General features: G+C 46.1%; 1 protein-coding gene across 1 annotated transcript; it reads left to right on the top strand.

Moving 5' to 3' along the window:
* The first annotated feature begins 10,295 nt into the window (after positions 1 to 10,295).
* On the top strand, positions 10,296 to 18,130 carry SMU1 (SMU1 DNA replication regulator and spliceosomal factor). The gene is made up of 12 exons (XM_041486408.1): positions 10,296 to 10,437; positions 10,675 to 10,885; positions 10,993 to 11,145; positions 11,758 to 11,868; positions 12,228 to 12,356; positions 13,326 to 13,445; positions 13,853 to 13,969; positions 14,165 to 14,292; positions 15,058 to 15,184; positions 15,568 to 15,735; positions 16,031 to 16,183; positions 16,818 to 18,130. Exons 1-12 carry the CDS (start codon positions 10,412 to 10,414, stop codon positions 16,914 to 16,916), a joined length of 1,542 nt encoding a protein of 513 aa, XP_041342342.1. The 5' UTR covers positions 10,296 to 10,411; the 3' UTR covers positions 16,917 to 18,130.
* The last annotated feature ends 873 nt before the right edge of the window (positions 18,131 to 19,003 follow it).

The following is a 19,003-nucleotide window of genomic DNA, read 5'->3' as shown; positions in this document are numbered from 1 at the left end:
CAGTGGTATCAGAAAGAGCAAGACTGGAAATGTTGTGGCCAAGGACCCCAGAGAAAATGCCACCTAGCAGCAGCAAAACATGAGAATAAGCTGAGGGACAGCAGACAGTACCAAAACCTGCCTTTTTGACTGAGAAGAGAACAGGCTGTGTTGCAAGACTTACCCTAACCTTTACCTCACCAGCATACTGGAAGTGATGGAAGTGATGGGAGGAAGCAAAAAGGACAGTGTGGCTGGTACCCTGCATGCCTGCACAGCTCACACAACTGCCCCATCCAGGCAATGAGTTGTTTAGGCCATGCCAGCAGGCTGTGTATTGTTGATTCCAGTGCCTAACGTACAGCAAGACATTTTGCCTGCTGTCTTCTGCTAGCATGCCTACACGCTTCAGTCTCCCTGCTTAAACACTTGGGTTTCCACTGGTCTGACTACCTGTAACTGCAGCAGTTTTTCAGAGGGGTGTGGAAGAATCTTGAACTTGGCCAGCATCACTAGCCATTTCTCCTCACTGTAATGAATCATTTTGAAAAGCTTTCTGGAGCTGCAGCTATACAAGAGTCTCCAACACCCCTTCACTGGGCTGGCTGTGGTCCTCCTTGTACAGCTTAGTAAGCAGTTTGCATTATACACAATGAGAATTACTTTTGGCCCATGTTCAAGTTCTTTTCACAGTTACCTCCAAATCCTATCCACCAGTCACTTCACAGTCTGAAGCAATCCTCAGGGTTATTCCTCCCTCACCCCTGTGTATCAAATGCCACTGACACTTCTGCTTCCATGTAAAACTCCTGCTGGTCCAGTCCTCCCGTTTAGACATACCCCTCTGGGTATCTCTATCCAAGAGAGTACCCTAGCATACCCAAGGCTGTCTTTCACCATGTCAGCCTCTCCCTCATAATGATTATTTCCAGCACTGTAAAAAACAGAAAAAGAATATGTAAGTATATATTTGCATATATATGTGTGGTGAGAGAGACATACAACATTTCTGTTTTCTGCAGACATGTGCTGTTGCATTTCTGCGTTTTATGTTCCCTGGCACAGAAATACTTCCACTAAAAGTAATAAATATAAAAATACTCAAGGAACAAAATGAGTACAAAACAGGAGTCAAAGTTTTATTGAGGTTCATACCTGTAGATGCCAGTAACCATTTGGGACCTTTACTGGATCCTCTGCCAAAACCATGGCCTGTGTGTGCTGGAGTGGTGCTGTGACTTGGCCAACAAGCACAAAAAGCCCCAGGTGATCAAAGGACTGATACTGGGCGGCAACTTGCCATTTTGGTAAAACTCTTCTGGGGCAATTGAAAAAAAAAGGCTCTGTACAACTCTTCTGGGGCAATTGAAAAAAAAAGGCTCTGTACAACCTTCTCACCCTAACAGGAGTCCAGCTATGACTAATTTGTTCTCAATAAGTTCTTGTTTAGAGGAAAATAAACAAAACCTAAATACACATGCCATTACAGCAGTATCCTGTGAAAATTTAGGTTGGAAGGGAACCTCTGGAGGTGTCCAGCTCCAAAGCTGTGCTCAAAGCAAGGACAACTTCAAGGGGTTTGCACAGCCAAGCTGGGAAGACTCAAAGGTCTCCAGTAGGTCTCCTTTCCTTGTAGTGCAAACATCAGACTCACGGCCAACACCCATTGCATGGTGTGCCTGCTCAGACACCCTCAGCATAGGCAGGTGTTGTGGGTGTGCTTATTGCCATTGTTGCAAGCACAGGAATCCACCACCACAGCTGCCACAACTTGGACAGGCAAAGTACAGTGCACCAGGGAGGGAGAACGTCTCCAGTGGTTCCTGGACATGGCTGATAAAACTAACCTGACGTCATTCTGGGAAGAGACCTGTCATATGTCAGAGCAGGAGACCTTCAGAAGGCCCTGCTGGTTTTCCTGCTGCTGAGTCTCATGCGACCTTACATGTTGTTATGAATAAAAAGTTATCTATTTTTGTTTAAGGTTACAGAGCTAAAACCGGTTAAACTCTTTAATAAAGGCATTAAAAAGGAGAAAGATCTCCTGCCCATTTATTTCACATGTCACCCTGGGCTCAGCTGCAGCCCCTGCCATTCTGGGCAGGTGAGAGCAGGAGGAGTTGTGTGCACACAGAGGTGCACCGGGGGCTGCAGGTTCACCTCTACTACCCCAGGGATATTTCCAGCCCCTGTCACCTCCGAGCTGCTTCAGATTATTCATCCCTGGTTTGAACGGAGAGGTGTGAACTGGAGAACTCCGGAGGCTCCACCACCACGAGCACTGCTGGGGGTCTGAAACCAGTCAGGTGAGACAAATGGGTCATAAAAGCAGTGGTGAAGGTGCTATACAAAGTTACTCAATGAAGCGTAAAACGCGGTCTGTGGCAGACAATTGAGATTAAATCATTAGGTATTGCCTACAGCTTCTCGAGTTACACAGATAAAAGAAAAACCTACCCAGGTGCAAATGCCTGCAAAGTTTGTCTTTGTTCTGAGATGAGTGCAAACTGACCCACCTGGCAGCTGTGTGTTCCCACCTTGGGTTAGAAGGGACTTTGCAGGCAACGTTTTTTTTGGGTTTTTTTTTTGTGTTGTGGGTTTATTGTTTTTGTTTTTGTTTTTTTTTTTCTGCTGTCAAATAGCTGGCTTTCCTCCCTTTTCCAGGACGAGCTTGGCTTCCACCACTCGGCTTGCGGCTCTGACTATGAGAACAGTAAGAGGAGAGTGCCAGCAGATATTTCCAAGACTCAAACTTTTGACTTCATCCCTTGTGAGAGGTGAGTGTGTGTGTGCGTGTGTGTATGCTTCCCAGTGACAGGGACAGAATACTCAGGGATCTCATCCAGCCACCCTGCAGCATGATGATATTACAGGTATTGATTTAAAACCAAATAAACCACTTGTAGTTGAAGGGTTGTGCCTTGTCCACTCTGGTTTGTCATGGCCAGGCTACACACAAAGCAACAAGGACACCAGCTCCCATGCTGCCTCCACAGCCAAGCAGCAGTACTGGCTGCTGGAGTGTCTCTGTCCCGGTGCCAGTCCCTCCTGTCAGCTCATCCCTCTCTTGCCATCTGGGAAAAAAAAAAAAAAACTTGCTAAGTTTCCTCCCTTGCCAGGCTCCACACAAATGGGTGAGAGGAGCAGTGGTTGTTGTGGACTCCCTCAGTCTGGGAGAAAGTACCCTTCTCCAGCTGGACACTGCCCACCCTAAGGGACAGCAGCTGGTCTCCTGCACTGAACCCCGCAAGAAACACCCAGAGATGGAGACATGGCCAAATGAAGGGCAAGCTGCTTGGACATTTTGAGGCACCGAGACTGCTTTGGTTTGGAGTACCAGGGAGGAACAGTCTGAAGGGAGAGCTCTTCAAAAGAACAAGAAATTCCAGCTACTATGCTTTCTTGAGATGTGCACCAGGAGAGTGGTGGCCAGTGTGTGCTATCAAACCCCTGCGCTCCAAGTCTGCAAACTGGGTGCAGATTCAGCCTCACCGTGCTGTCAGACAGTTTGGTTTTCTCCAAAGCCAAGACCCATCACAGGCTAAAAAGCATTTCACACTGCTGACAGAGCAGTGAGACCACTGCTCCTGGAAAGCAGACTGAGGGTCTTGCTGGTGCCGGTGATCTCAAGGCAAGGACTGGGGCTGGGGCTAGCTCTGAAGAACAGCTGTTGCCTGCCAAGCCACAAACACAATTTCCTGTCCCTTCCTGGCTTTTACTGCTCATTTTTTTGCCTCTTGCCTCATTTTTATAAGCATCCAAGGGCCTTGCCCAAGATTACAGCTTGGAAGTGTAACACAGCCTGCAAGTTAAATATACTCAATCCTATCAAACGTCACCAGGGAGTGTCATTACTCATGATTAGCCTACAGTTACACAGAAATTAGTCTTCTCACAGTTCTCCCTTGTCTACAGTCCATAAAAATGAAAGATAAATGTCTTGAATCAGTTTTTACCTGTGAATAACAGCTTTTCAGCCTAATTTTTAATTTCACTTCTAACCTTGAAGCAGTTTTGACATTACTCACCCATTAAAAACACTCAAATGGGTTGGAAAATCCAGCTTCTAACATAAGTCTGTAGCATGGTCTACCCCTCCAAGATGATACAGCTAAGTACACCATGCCACATTTTGTTTTCATGAGGCCTCCTGTGCTCTGTATGCATCCAAATCACTGCCTGTCTGTCCTTGCATCACAAGCTGGTTTAGGCCTTCAAAACTACAAAGATTAGAAACATAGCAGCCACCTCTGTGAAAACTGTCCTGGGGTGCCTGTGGCTCTATTGGTTTAATGCATCCAATGCCCCTGCACAGGTGCATAGCTGCAAACATGGCTTCTGCAGATATTTTCTGTTAATTGCACATGGAAACACTACCTGAAAGCTGTCCTCTCTGGCAATCCCAGTGACTGCCTACCATCTGTGAGCTGTGCTGGGCCTCCCCATGCCCCTCACTGCAAACAGCAGAAAACCAACCTGCACAAAGCAGTGTCTAACCAGCCTCAGGTCAGCTAGCTGCTCCTTGCAGCCTGGGGAAGATGCCAGATGCCAAGCCAGGAGTCAGCTGGGCAGATGAACTCAGATGAAGCCAGTGGGCAGTCTGAGCATGGCCCCTTTACATGTTGCTGGAGACCCCCACATAGGCAAATGTGAAGAACACGAGGCAAGCTGGAGACTCCCTATCTGTCACCCGCTGTTTACCCACACCAGAGCTCAGCCCCTGCTGCGGCTGGATTCAGTGCTCCTCCCTGCAGCTGTGGGGCAGCTTTGGTATGAAACAGGATATGAAAACTCCCAGACTAAGGACTGCAGGTGGGCACTAAATGTAGCCGTAGGAAATCTCTGACCGCACTTGGGCCATCCTTTCACCTCTCAAAAGGAGAAGTAAGAATGACTCCAGCTCTAAATACACTCTCCACCAGTCATCTTTTGCAGCAAGGCCACTTTCCAGGGAAACAGCAGTTCCTACTGCTCTCTCTGGATCCCTGGCCAAGAGAGACGGAAACTCTGGGCAGTTGTCAGGACCCGTGCCAACCCACTGCACAGGCATCTGGTGTAAAGCAGATTTCAACCCATCACAAGGAGAGATAAGAAAAAGCCCATAATTAGTATCAACTGGTTGCTGTGTTTCAGGAGGAAGGCCTGTCACCTGATGGGATCTCAGCAGGTGGAGGAATGGGCCAGAAGCAGACTCATCAATTTCTGCACAGGAGAGTGATTCTTGCTCACCACTTTGTGCTGCTGAAAACTTATCTCACTACTGCATCCTTCAATTTGTGCCTACAAGGAAAACAATGACAAACTGGAAAGGATCCAGCAGTGACCAGCGGAGTGGTGATGAAGCTGCAGCACAGGGTTCATGAAGAGACATTGAGGGAACTGGGCTTCTCTAGCCTGGAGATGAGACAAGTTCGGAGTTCTCACAGGGGTCACCCACTTCCTGAATGGTGGTAATGGAAAAAGCAGAGACAGACTCTTCCAGAGGCAGACAAGGACAGGGCATGGGGAAACAGATAACATGCTGCAGGATGGGACATTCCAACAGGGCATGAAACAGTTCCTCCACTGAGGGTGATACAACTCGGAGACCAGGTCTCTGTCTTCGGAGGCATGCAGCACTCAACACATGTTATGGCCAAACACAACCTGATCTAGCTTTGGACTGGGGAGTTGAACTGCAGACCTCCAGAGATGCCTTCCTACAAAAACCTCCTGGAAATTTCATATTAGGTGGAATACAGATGCCTTCCTTTGGAGCTTTGGGTTACCCCCTGCTCTGAAACATCCCTAGTGCCTAGGACATATCTGAGACACTTTGTGCCTCTCCCTCACCATCCCCGGGCTGCTTTCCTCCTTGTGCTAACATGGAAGGGAGGATTTTAGTGTGGTTTCTTCACAGCCTAGGAAAGGCTGGCAGCTGTGTCCCAGCAGGCTGTCCTGGAAGAAAGGTCTCAAAACCCAGAGCTGAGCTGGAGCAGGCACCACTGTACTGCATAATGCTGTGCACTTTGAGTTGGCCCAGGAAATAACACAATGCTGCAACTCAGAGCACTCTAACATGCCTTTGCAGATCTTCTCTGTTACCTCTTTGAGAAGCATTTGTGTCTGTGCATCTAATGTTTTACTGATCAGAACAGTGACAAAGCAGCCAGGGGAACTGAGACAAGGGTGGAAAATGACTGCAGGCATGTATTAAAGTATTCAGCTTGTCCAGCTGAAAGAGATTTTTGCCAAACGATTGTATAAGGAATGAGGCATTTTACAGGAAAAGTAGGGCCTCTCCTCTCATTTCCTTTCCCTTCTCCTCTATGAACTTCAAAGGAAAGAAGGGTCAAAACAGAGGCCAGGCAACTGGAACTGAATTCCTGAGCCCTACGGCCTAATTAGTCCAAGATACATTTCACTGGGTATCTTTCAGAGACTGGCCCAAATTACCAATCTTCCCTGCTGTGCTGGTGAGGGTCAGATGAAGCCAGAGTGTGGTCCACTGTTTGCAGGGCCCCAGCATCACCAGAGCTCTTGGGGGGAGGGGGAAGTGTTTCAGTTCAAGCCACACAGACGCAAGGCTCTGCCAGCCCCCTCCAGGCTTTCTGTGGCCATAAGAAAAACCCCCTCTGCAGGACAGAGAATGTCTCCACCACTAAAACCCCCTCTCTCCAATGTCCCTACTTCCCTGGTGCTTGCCCCAGAGCTGCTGGTGGCTGAAGCTAACAGCCCCAGAGCTAGGTGGCTGCTGCCCCTTCTTGAGTCAGCTGAGGCTATCAGAGAGCCTTCAGCCATTTGGAATTACCCTTCCAGCAATTATAGGCTGATATTAAACCCCCCTCTGCCTCACCTCATCCAGGCAAGCCAAGCCCAGCTCCTGCCAGCAGACCACGTGCTCCATGCCCTTTCCTGCCTTGCAGCTGTTTTGCTGGTCCCCTCCAGCTTCTCCACATCCTTCCCTACTGGGTACCCAGAAAAAGGGATGTCCTTTAATCTGTGCCTCCTCACGTGGCCCAGCATGTGGTTTGCCTCACCAGCAATGACAAGTAAAACTTGGTTTTGCACACAGGTTTAACAACTCTCTGGAACCACAAATCAATCTCAATTCATGGGTCTCTCCCTGTGAGACACGCTGGTCTTGGGGTGGGGTTTTTCTTTAGGGATGCACAAAAAGTATTCTGCACAAAAAGAACTGAGAAACAGAAACCACACAGGCTGCTTCGCTTCCCCTGCACAGCCTCTCTCGAGGCTGGCCTCAGAGAGGGGTGCATCTTATTTTGAGACTACAGTAACTGCACTTTGACAGAAGGAATAATTTCCGCCGCGTGGCCTAAAAGCTGAGAAAAGCCAAACTGCAGATCACCAGAGTAATTCAGAGAGCAGGGAAAGGACATCATTGTCACTGTAAGCTTATGCGGCCTCCTGGTGCCATAGCACAGCTCTGGAGCATAGCAAACAAGCCTTGCAGCTTGTGGGGCAGCAGACAGCTGCATGTGAAGAGAGATATCTGACTGGTGGGGAACGTGATGTCCACACGGATGTGGGGTGGGCTGTGATTCTGCATCCCATCTGCTTCACGGATCCTGCTTCACATCCAGTGCAGACAGCTGACCGGGCTGGCAAAAGGCACACCTCACTCCTGGTGCTCAAGCTGCCCTCCCAGAGAAGCAAAAGAGCAGGGGCATGAAGGAGGGAAAAGCAGGAAACTGACTACTTTTGAATCAGGAGGTATTAAAAAAATATTTTATTAAATTTTCTGCCAGAAAGAAAACATATCGCCTTAAAAATTATGATTCCAAGGTGCTGGCTCACCTTCCATCTGAACAATGGGCCTGGGACCAACAAGGACTGGGGTCAGCTCCAGTGTACTACAGATAACTGTGCTGCCTAACTGCATCAAGACTGTTTATATCCCTTTGCATCCACTTCCCAATGGAGCCAAAATATATAATGGAAACCTCTCCTTCCCTTATGTAATGCTCTGCCAGAACTGGCATCCTGTGAGTGTTGGCTGGAAGGATCTCTGGAGGTCTCCAGACACTGGACTGCTGCCAGCACCAGATGAGATTGGCTGTAGCTGTGTCTAGCCTTAAAGTCTAAGTCTGATTCTTGTGTGCTTGCATAGCACGTGGAGCACTGGGACTCTTTTCTCAGATGGAGAGCACAGGAAGGTTTACCTGGGGTGTCCACCTCCCTCGATCAGGGAAGGAGGGCCACAAGGGCTAGGTAAACCAGCATGCAGTCCAGTCTGTTAGCAGGTTCCTGTGCTGAATTCACCTCTCAGAAAAATCCCATCCTGAGGACTGGGTCAGTTCAGGACCAGATAACCTGTTGGTTTTTCCTGCTAGAGGCCATTAACACTGGAGGGAGAGCAGCAAGAGAGCACCAGTTGAATTTACTGAGGAATTGAGCCAGATTCCTATGTGTTGCCAGCACAAAAATAGCTGCCATCTTTAGATTTTATAGATTTTCTTTGTTAGGGTCTGGATCAGACTTGTTTTCAAAACAACCTTCAAACAACACAAATATACCTGTCATTGAAATAAACCTGGAACAATTAAACAACACTTCCCTGAAGTAATCCCTGCACCTCTGTAAAAGCAGCTAAAAAAATTAGTTGGGATCACAGAGAGGAAACAACAGAATGCAGAATGTTAGCCATGTACTTCACTCACTGTTTTTTCAACTTCATGCTATTGGATTACTTTCTTAAGTACTCTGGGGACAGAGACAGCAAAGAACAGCTTTCCTTGGCAAAGGGAGGAAGTTTCTCACCGCTGTATTTTCCATGGCTCATCTAGCAAAATGCACACGCCTGAAAAAACAGCAGGAAAAAGTCCATCCAAGAAGGGGCCAATACCGTGGATTCCACATCCCCATGTACTGGCAGTCTAGCTCTGGTATCAGGCTGGGTGGTAGCACTGGATCACTGGGTGCAGGTGGGAAGTGCTGCATGCCAGAAAGCCATGAGCCGCATGATCTTGGTGCTGCCTAGAGAACAAAGGGCCTCTCTTCCTGACAAAGAAGCTGATGTGCACCAGGAGGGTCACAGTGACTTTTATTCATCTTGTAGCACTAACCAGGGTAACTCAGTCAGAGTCCAAACAGGACACATGGACTGCCAGAGCCACCTTAAGTGTGTTTCAAGAAGAGTTGTCTTCTCATGCTCACCCAGGCAGCACTGAAGAGTTCTGCCCAGTAGACCATAATTTTTCCAATTCTTAGTCCATAATTAGAGCAACCAAGACATGCTATTAATTTCCCTACTTACATTGCTTTGTGCACTGTCATTCTTTCATACGTGACCACACTCTTGAGATGCAGAGCTCACAATAGCTTTTTAAGGCTTGCAAACTGCAAGTAACACCCTGGACTTGCACCTGCAAACCTGCACGTGCAAAGAAACACGTGGCCAAGGAACTGCTTTTTCATTGTGTCTTTGCCAGAATGCCTGCAGCCCGCCATGCCTGTGTCACCACAGGGAATCTTCTGAGATGCCTATGAATGAACAACAGTGGGCGGAATCACAGAATCATTTAGGTTGGAAAAAACCTCTGAGATCATTGAGTCCAACCTGTGAACAAACACCACCTTGTCAACCAGACCACAGCACTAAGAGCCACATCCAGTTTTTCCTTAAACACCTCCAGGGACAGCGACTCCACCACCTTCCTGGGAAGCCTATTCCAATGCCCAAAATCACCCTTTCTTTGAAGAAATTATTCCTGATGTCTGACCTGACCATCTTCCGGTGTAGCCTGAGGCACCTTGTCCTCTTGTTCTGTCACCATCTGCCTGGAAGAAGCCAATCCCCACCAGGCTATACCCTCTTTTCAGGGATGAGCAGTGAGTGATATGGGCACTCCCGAGCTTCCTTTTCCCCCGGCTCAACACCCCCAGCTCCCTCAGCCTCTCCTCCTAGGGCTTGTGCTCCACACCCTTCAGCAGCTCTACTGCTCTCTGGCATCGCAGTGCCCTTCCTGCCTTGGGGGGCCCAGAACGACCCGGCACTCGCGCTGTGCCCTCAGCAGCGCCAGTGCAGGGCACCATCATCCCGGCTCCTGCCGGTCACGCTGCTGCTGATGCAGGCCAGCTCGGCCACCCGGGATCAGCGCAGTCTCCCGCGGGCGGCAGGAGCCGCGCTGCGGCCCTGCGGGAAGCAGGGAACGCCCGCGCCCGGCCGGCCCTGCGCTGCCGCCCCTCCGCCGCCGGGGGGCGCGCCAGCCCCGCCTCTGCGCCGGGAGAGGCTGTCCGGGCCGGTGACGTCACCGCGCTAGGGGCGGGGCGGGGCGGGGGCGCGCCCTATTTACCGCAGGCGGGGGACGGGAAGAGGAAGTCGCGCTCGGAGCCGAGGCGGAAGGGCTGGCGGAAGGCCTGGCAGCGGCGGCGACACCACCACTACCACTACTACTGCTAGCGGCAGCTCCAGCAGCAGCGGCGCCTCAAGATGTCCATCGAAATCGAGTCCTCAGAGTAAGTGTACTGGTGGCGCGGGGTGGCGGCGAAGAACCGTGCGGCCCCGGCGGCCGGGGGAGCGGGGAGGGAGCGGCTTGGCGGCCCCGGGCCTGAGCCAGGCCCCAGCGGCGCGGGGGAAGGGAGGCGAGAGCCGGCGGTCTCGGCGGCCCCGCGGCCGTGAGGGGGCCGAGGGTTGCGGGCGGGGAGCGCGGCCCGCGTGTCCGGGGCTGACCGAGCGCTGTGTCCCGCCCGCAGCGTGATCCGGCTGATCATGCAGTACCTGAAGGAAAACAGCCTCCACCGGGCGCTCGCCACCCTTCAGGAGGAGACCACCGTGTCCCTCAACACCGTGGACAGCATCGAGAGTTTCGTGGCGGACATCAACAGTGGGCACTGGGACACGGTGCTGCAGGCCATTCAGTCTCTGAAGCTGCCCGACAAGACCCTCATCGATCTCTATGAGCAGGTGAGCAAGCGCGGGGCTCCTGCGGGCTCTTGTGGTCCCTGTGGAAACCTCTGCGCGGTGTTTTCCACTGAATCTTTGCTGATGCAGACGTTTGTCTCTGTGTGCAGGTTGTGCTGGAGTTGATCGAGCTCAGAGAGCTGGGTGCTGCGAGATCTCTGCTGAGGCAAACGGATCCCATGATCATGCTGAAACAAACTCAGCCAGAGCGCTACATCCACCTTGAAAACCTTCTGGCCAGGTCTTACTTTGATCCTCGTGAGGTACGTTAGTCTTTTCTTTAGAGAGCTCTCCGGCGTGAGCGTCGGCATCATTGCAAGCTGCTGATGGCTCACGGCTTTGGGTTTTTCCCTTGGCTTGGGGAGTGGGAACGTGCAGTTCACGTGAAGTTTGATGCTTTTACACCTCTGTGGGGTGTTTGGGAAGTAGTGCATGATGTAGTGCATCAGGAGGGAGCAAACCGGTGCTGCTTTTGGGTGTTTGGGGCTTTGGCCCTGTGTCCTGCCGCAGAATGACATCTGCAGCTTGCCTTTTCAGTGTTAAATACGCAGCAGAAGAAAGCACAAGTGGTGTGAACAGAAATAGTGCTGTGTAATAACAGTAAAAACAAGGCATTTTTTCTGACTGGTTACATCAGTCTGACGGTTTTTGGGAGAGCATGTTAGGTTAGCTAACTTAATTAAGGGACTGATTTTAGAGATCTTTTCCAGCCCTGACGATTCTTTGCTTTTAAGATTGGTATTAAAGATAAGAGCTCTTTTGGAGGTCTAACAGAAAACTTAGTTGGAAGGGGTTTTAATTTCAGAAAAACAGAGGTCTTTTTGGAAAAAAAACTTATTTAGAGCAATAATCTCATGAAAACAACTTGTCTCTAGGCATACCCAGATGGGAGCAGCAAAGAGAAGCGGAGAGCTGCTATTGCACAAGCTTTGGCTGGAGAAGTCAGTGTGGTGCCTCCATCTCGTCTCATGGCACTGTTGGGGCAGGTGAGTCTTGAAGGATGTTTTAGCAGCTATGTCTTTAGTTTGCTGCTGCATGAAATTAGTGGTGATGTAGTTGAGCCTCAAGCTGTATAAAGTTTAAACGTAGTATAGTTTAAAATAATTGTCCCATATAGCAAGGGTTTGGCAGTTGTAGAAAAAGTCATCACTCTAGCAGTAGATTTTTTCTAGTAGACTAAATATGCAGCACAGTCTGCGCTTTGAGAATAACGTTCTGTTACACACGTTTTCTGGTGTGTTTTCAGCCCTCTCTGATTCTCAGACTACTCCGTGCAGACAGTGTTCCTGTGTGGTAGATCTGTGTTAACTGGCAGCTAACGGTGTGGCTTTCATCTCCTCCAAAGGCACTGAAATGGCAGCAGCACCAGGGCCTGCTTCCTCCCGGTATGACAATTGACTTGTTCAGAGGCAAAGCAGCTGTGAAAGACGTAGAAGAAGAAAAGTTCCCCACGCAGCTGAGCAGGCATATTAAGGTAATGTTTGCTTTTGTGTGTTTCTGCTGCTCTTTTCTTCCCGTGTTTAATGTTGGGAGATAAGGGGAAATCTTACTAATGGTTTTTTTTCCCTCGTTATAAGTAGTTCCCCTCCCGCCCCCCCACCTGTGTGTTTTCCTCCCTTTTGTCTGCCTTATCTTTATCTTCTGGGAGTCCGAGATTAGGTCTTTTAACAAGATTGGGTGCTTATGGTATTTGTGATTAAGATAACGGCATCTTTGACTTCACAGTTCAGAATCGATCATTTTACAGGAATTGGCATAGTCCTCTTCTTTATTTCTGTGAGGCAGTACTTGGGTCTTAAACTGTTTTTCAGAAGCCATAAGCTTCAGCTTATGAAATCAGTTTGTGATGTTCAGTAACAACTTGCTAAAAATGCTTTCTTAGAACTTGTTTTGTTTGTCATTGCTGATCTTGTATTTCTGTTTAGGCTAGTGAAGTATTTTTTCTGTATTTAGTTGTCATGGCCATTTCTATTAAAAAATTTAGAAATCAGAAAATTGGACACTGAAAAAACAAAACAAACGTTCTCTGTAAAAATTACACTGGAGAAACATTACTCCAAATGAAGCAACTTCAGAAATTTATTAAGTTCTGAAATCTACTTGTGATATAAATTAGGTATTGAAAGGGTCTTTGTTAACAGAATTTACTGCAAAAACAAAAATACAAAGAAGCCAACTTGGCTCCTGATGTGACCATGCAGGGTCTGTTGTAACACTGGACATTGCCAGACCAAAAGGAGGGTTTTTTTTTTGTTTTACCATTTTTAAAAAAAGTTCAATTCTCTGTGTATTGACATTTTTTGTACTTCAGCATTAAATTTGTGTGTACATAGCTCTGGAAGATACTGTATTTTTACCATCAGAATGATGGTACAGTTTTGTTTTAATGAGTTGAGTCTTTTAAATTGGTTATTAATCTTTACTTATATTGTTTTTTAAACAGTTTGGGCAGAAGTCACATGTGGAGTGTGCTCGGTTTTCTCCAGATGGACAGTATCTGGTTACTGGCTCAGTTGATGGCTTCATTGAAGTATGGAACTTCACTACTGGAAAGATTAGGAAGGTAAGTTACTCCTTATTTCACACAGAGTGACTTAGACATGCCAGAGTGCCTGGATCTATTCTTGGAGATAGTTTTAATTTCTTGGGGACTGTGAACCTGAGGAGATTGTCTGTTTAGGTTCTGTAAATATCAGTCTGGAACAGTTACGTGGGTGTCGTTGTCTGGTTTGTCATACATTTCTCTCTGTGATAACTTCTTTACCTTCCTGCACTCTTCTTGTTGCTGCTAAAATGGTGACAGTGGTAGTACCCTGTAGTGGTAGTGGTAGTACAAGGCTATGAAGTCTGATTTGCAGTAAGTTATAAAACATAACTGAAGTTAAAACTGTTAATACTTTTGCACTTTGCTTTAAAATAGACTTCATTGGTTTCACTATATTGACCCATGAATCTTCTGCTTTTGTTTAGGATCTGAAGTATCAGGCACAAGATAACTTCATGATGATGGATGATGCAGTGCTGTGCATGTGCTTCAGTAGAGATACAGAGATGCTAGCAACTGGAGCACAGGATGGAAAGATCAAGGTACGAATCTTTTTGTTTGAACTGTAATTGGGAGAGGTGGTGACCAGAAAGATCAGTTTGCTAAAGCAGTAATGTTCCCATTCTGTATAAACTCAAAGGCAATTTAACATGTATTTAACATATGTATTGGCTCTGATGTTTAAGCTCATGTGTTGTCATAAGAAAGTAATCACTTATTTGCTGTTTCCTTTTCAGGTGTGGAAAATTCAGAGTGGTCAGTGTCTGAGAAGATTTGAACGAGCTCACAGTAAAGGTGTTACGTGCCTCAGTTTCTCTAAAGACAGCAGTCAAATTCTGAGTGCTTCTTTCGATCAAACAATCAGGTAAATAAACTGAGAATGTGTGAGCTACAGTGTGGGAGAAAAGAAAGCAGGCTTTTCTAATTAAGCAGTTTAACTATAAGATAGTGTAATCTAGAAGGTGCCTGTAGAGGTCTCTAGTCCATGCTTCTCGAAGCACAGCCAGCCTTGCAGTTAGGACAGCCTATTCACGGCCTTTTCCAGGATTCTGAAAACAGAATCCCCAGGGTTCAAGATGCCACTCTTGGGGAAAATCCTCTTTGGGTGTAGGGAAGGATGTTTTGGGTTGGTGTGATTATGCTTGTTTGTTTGTTTTTTTGTTTGGTTGGAGTTTTTGGTGGGGAGGTAATTTTAATATCCCTTGCCTTTTGTACTTCAGCTGTACACCTTCTGAGGAGTCTAACTCCATTTATTCTGAAGACATATTGGCTAGTAGTGTTAACCCAATAGTTAAATTTTTTTAGGTGTTATAATTATTTAGGGTGAATATATCTTCCTTTCTCCTTTCCTCTTTCTCCTGTCTTTATTTTCTCTTTCCTCTTCTTACTATTTTTTTCGTAAGGTTCATTGCAGGATAGGTTAGAAGTGAGAATAAATATATTCAGAAAAATACTCAAACACTGTTCTAATCTTAATAGGCAAGAGGATCCTCATCAAACCCCTTTTCCTACAGTTCTTAGCATCTGGGAAGTGTTGATTACTGTTTGTGTAATGCAAAATTCTGATCCTGCACCTGCTTGGTTACTGAGTGGAATTTGCTTACTCATTTCCACCTCTGTTGTCTTACAGGATTCATGGTTTAAAATCTGGGAAAACCCTGAAGGAATTCCGTGGTCATTCTTCCTTTGTCAATGAAGCTACTTTTACCCAGGATGGCCACTATATTATCAGTGCATCTTCCGATGGCACAGTGAAGGTAAGATGGCATTTACCCTTTGTAAAGAACGCCCTCCGACTCTTGCTGACTTATCGCTCCTTTGTTACAATTGTTGCAGTCATTGGAGAAGGACTCAGGGTAATCTGCAGTAATGAGTGTGCTTGTGACTGCTGTAGATTTGAGTGAGAAGTGATGAAATTTGTTACTCTACTCACAGTCTCTTGCAGAGCGGGTTTCTGCTGCATTCATGAAATGGAGACATAAGTGCAGTGCTTATTGCCTGTTCTGCTTTATTCTAAACTCAGAACTGACTGACTCTTCTTCCTGTGGTGTGGAGATTCCCTTATCTGAAGTAATTGCATATCAGCTCTTTATTTTAATTTTTTAGAGCTAATTTGTTTTATTTTATTTTTACATTTTAGGTTTGGAATGTGAAGACAACAGAGTGCTCCAACACCTTCAAGTCTCTCGGTAGCACTGCGGGGACAGACATAACTGTGAACAGTGTCATTCTGCTGCCTAAAAACCCAGAACACTTTGTTGTTTGCAACAGATCGAATACAGTCGTCATCATGAATATGCAAGGACAAGTATGTGGTCTTACTGGCATCCTTTCAGGTCACTCTGTCATTTCAAGAATGTAGAAAACCTAGTTAATAACTTAGCAGGGTTAAACCTGATTTCTCTGGTTTGCTTGCATGACAAACTGTTCTGAACTCAAGTTTATAGAATGCAGAAAGCTCTTGAAGCTATAGAGAGATCTGTGTTCTGAACACACCTAGTACTTTTAAATATTTTTACCCTGATAAACATGATATTGGTAATATTGATTGTTTAATCCTGCTGTTTAAATGTTTTCTTTTTTTTTTTTGGATGTGTCTACAGATTGTAAGAAGTTTTAGCTCTGGTAAGAGAGAAGGTGGTGACTTTGTCTGCTGTGCACTTTCACCTCGTGGTGAATGGATCTACTGTGTTGGTGAAGATTTTGTGCTGTACTGCTTCAGCACAGTGACGGGCAAGCTGGAGAGAACTCTGACTGTAAGTATTCAGTTCTGAGCTTTTCCTGAGTTTTAACTATGGGGATGATGTCAGTGTTCATTATGAACTCCATTCTCAGACCAAGCAATCTTTTGTCTCTAGGAAACATGATTGGTAACAAATTAATTCCAGGAATTTAGCCATAGAATGTGTTTGGGGTTTTTAGAACTATTTAATTGTAGAAATTGGGAAAGTATTTACCCCTCAAGCAAAGGTTGAATTGGTTCAGACTTCCTTAAATGAGACCATATTTTGTCATGGGCTCTAGCTGGTAGAGAATCTGAAAGAGGCATCAGATTTAAAGCTGTCGAGTTTTAAATTTGCTTTAGATTGAGTTTAAAGAGGAATACCAGTTTGAATGTTTAAATTTAATGGGGAATGCTTTGATGTTGTGGATTTCAGTGGATGTAGACCTTCACTGAACATTCCCTTGCCCAACAAAAAGTAACTGCCGTGTCACAGAAATTGTTGTGACTGGAATTGAATGTTGGTGTGTTTACCTGTGCTTTTGCTCTATGCACAAAGCACCTTAACTCTCAGTCCAGCTTTCCTTCACTTGTTTTTTGAAGAGATTATTTGTCTTGAATGTGCTGAAGGAAGACTCTCTTAATGTATCTTTCTGCTTACTCTCTAGGTCCATGAAAAAGATGTCATTGGCATTGCTCATCACCCCCACCAGAACCTGATTGCCACTTACAGTGAAGATGGCCTCCTCAAGCTCTGGAAACCATAGATTGATTTTTCAGCAAGCTCTGAAGCATGCCTGTTAGTTGCAGGTTACTAGTGTTTGTGCTTTGGCAAGGTCTAAATATGCAGAGTGTGATACTTGCTCAATTTTCAGTTCAGGTTTCCAGAGAATTACATTTTTACCTACTTAGAGTGGATTGATGCATAAGTATAGCATCAGCTAATTTCATATACTTTTATTTTTACTAGAGTAGTTGAAGCAACTTCAGTGAGAATGCTTTTTTTGCCTCCTGAAGTCTGTACTCTTCCTACAATGTTTGTAAAAGTTCATTGAGCCAGCAGCTGTACACGCTTATGAGTGGTTGCTGACTTCCTGTAATACAGTAAAATTACTTTTTTTTTTTTTTTTTTTTTTGAGCAAAATGTAGAATGGAAAGCTGTCTCTTCCCCACTGCTGAAACAGGAATAGTTTCCTGGAATGCAGATGAGGATACAGTATCATCAGCTTGAAGATGGGGTTATTTCTGTGCCATTGGGCTTTGCTGTGTTCATTTTTCCAATTATATTGGAAAGTAGTGTCACACAGCTGCCTCAGAATGAAACTACCCTTCCCCATCTGCCAGCACTTCCTACTATAGACTGTGAACCTGCCTAATGTGGCAGTGAGATACAGTTGATTTTATTTGGGGATTTTTGTTTTGTTTGTTATTTTGTTTTACTTCACTTCCATACTAAAAGGAGTTATTACCGGGGCCCTCTTCCTATAAGTGCAAAATGTTTTCAGACCAGCTATAACTGAAACAGGCTCCAGGGGATCAATATTTTAAAACATGCAAAAGTTGCATGTTTACATAGGCTGAGTTCCTAGTGCTGTGATAATGCTTTAAATAAGTATTTTTAAGATTTTTTTTTTTTTTATTTCATATGCCTGTGGACCTAGCTGAGTTATGCTTAGGGGTCCCACAAGATGATAAAAAGATACTTGCAGGCTCTTCAATTTGAAGCACATGATTTTTTGTTGAAAGATTCTGACTAATGTACACTGTTCTGAATGTACACCAGAGTCTTCTAAAGTCTGTGTCTTTTCTAGGATGCAGAAAAATGAGGTTTTTCCTGTAATGATGAATCAAATGCATGTGGATTTAAATCTGCTACATTGTGTTCTGTCTTAGATGATCTCTTGTAGAATGCTTCCTACTGCAAGTAATCTTTCAGGCAGTAATAACTTGTCTTCAACTTAATAAATTAGTTCCACTTTAAGTATTTCGTCTGTGTCTTCAGTGGTGTGGGGAAATGTAGAAAAAGCTCAGCTGGAATTCTCCCACAGCATCTTTGCTGCAAGTGTGGTGTTCAGTTCTGTTGAGCTGTGATGTCTGAATCCCCAGGCTGTTTTTTACTTCCATAGATATGCTAGCAGAGGGGGTTTTTAAATACTAAAAAGTGGTTATTTTTCCTGCCTGAAAAACCAGAACTATCTGTCAGTGGTACCTGACAAGCTCCATGGGCAGTTATTAATTCTGTTTAGGGGGAGCATCTTGACAAAATATTTTTAATAGTACTTTCCTTATAGAAGAGAGGCTCCCATTCCTTCAACATCTTTGTGACCCTTGACTGGTCTCCCTCCAGTACAACTCTGTCTCTTTTTTATGGGAAGACCCAAAACCAGATGTAACATTCCAGGTTGTTGCAGTTTGTTTTGGGTGGGGGGTACCCTGGGGTGTCCCCGGAGGGCCCTCTAGGCTGTGAGTGTTGGCTGGCAGCAGCAGGCAGGCAAGGAGACTCCACACGGCTTCTGAGGGTGCTGATCAGATGAGGGTTTATTGGGGGTCCCATCCCTGGGAACAGCATGGTTACTGAGGGAGAAGGGGGAGGGGGAAGGAGGGGGAGCCTAGGGGCAGGAAGGGGCAAGAGAGGGGAAAGGCTGAGAGAGCGGAAGTGCTAAGAGAGACTGATTTCACTAGCCCAGCTTAAGAGGGAGATTGAAAGTGGGTGTGGAATCAGACTTGGGCCAGTGGGATGACAGATACATGATGGTTCAGGGCAGGACCACAAGCTTAGAATATACCATACATTTCGGAGGGGTGAGACAGAGTGTACCATTTCAAGAAAACACAATACTACACCAGGTGTGTC

The sequence above is a fragment of the Pyrgilauda ruficollis genome, unplaced genomic scaffold (genome assembly GCF_017590135.1).
Source record: "Pyrgilauda ruficollis isolate IOZ18807 unplaced genomic scaffold, ASM1759013v1 scaffold76, whole genome shotgun sequence".
Lineage (NCBI taxonomy): Eukaryota > Metazoa > Chordata > Aves > Passeriformes > Passeridae > Pyrgilauda > Pyrgilauda ruficollis.
The sequence above is the reverse complement of the archived record's forward strand: the minus strand, read 5'-3'. Positions and strand labels throughout refer to the sequence as shown.

Excerpts from the sequence above, each read along its gene's own strand:
- SMU1 (XM_041486408.1), top strand. The coding sequence starts at position 10,412 with ATGTCCATCGAAATCGAGTCCTCAGA. Across the intron at positions 13,446-13,852 it reads CTACTGGAAAGATTAGGAAG|GATCTGAAGTATCAGGCACA; the intron begins GTAAGTTACTCC and ends GCTTTTGTTTAG. Across the intron at positions 15,736-16,030 it reads TCATGAATATGCAAGGACAA|ATTGTAAGAAGTTTTAGCTC; the intron begins GTATGTGGTCTT and ends ATGTGTCTACAG.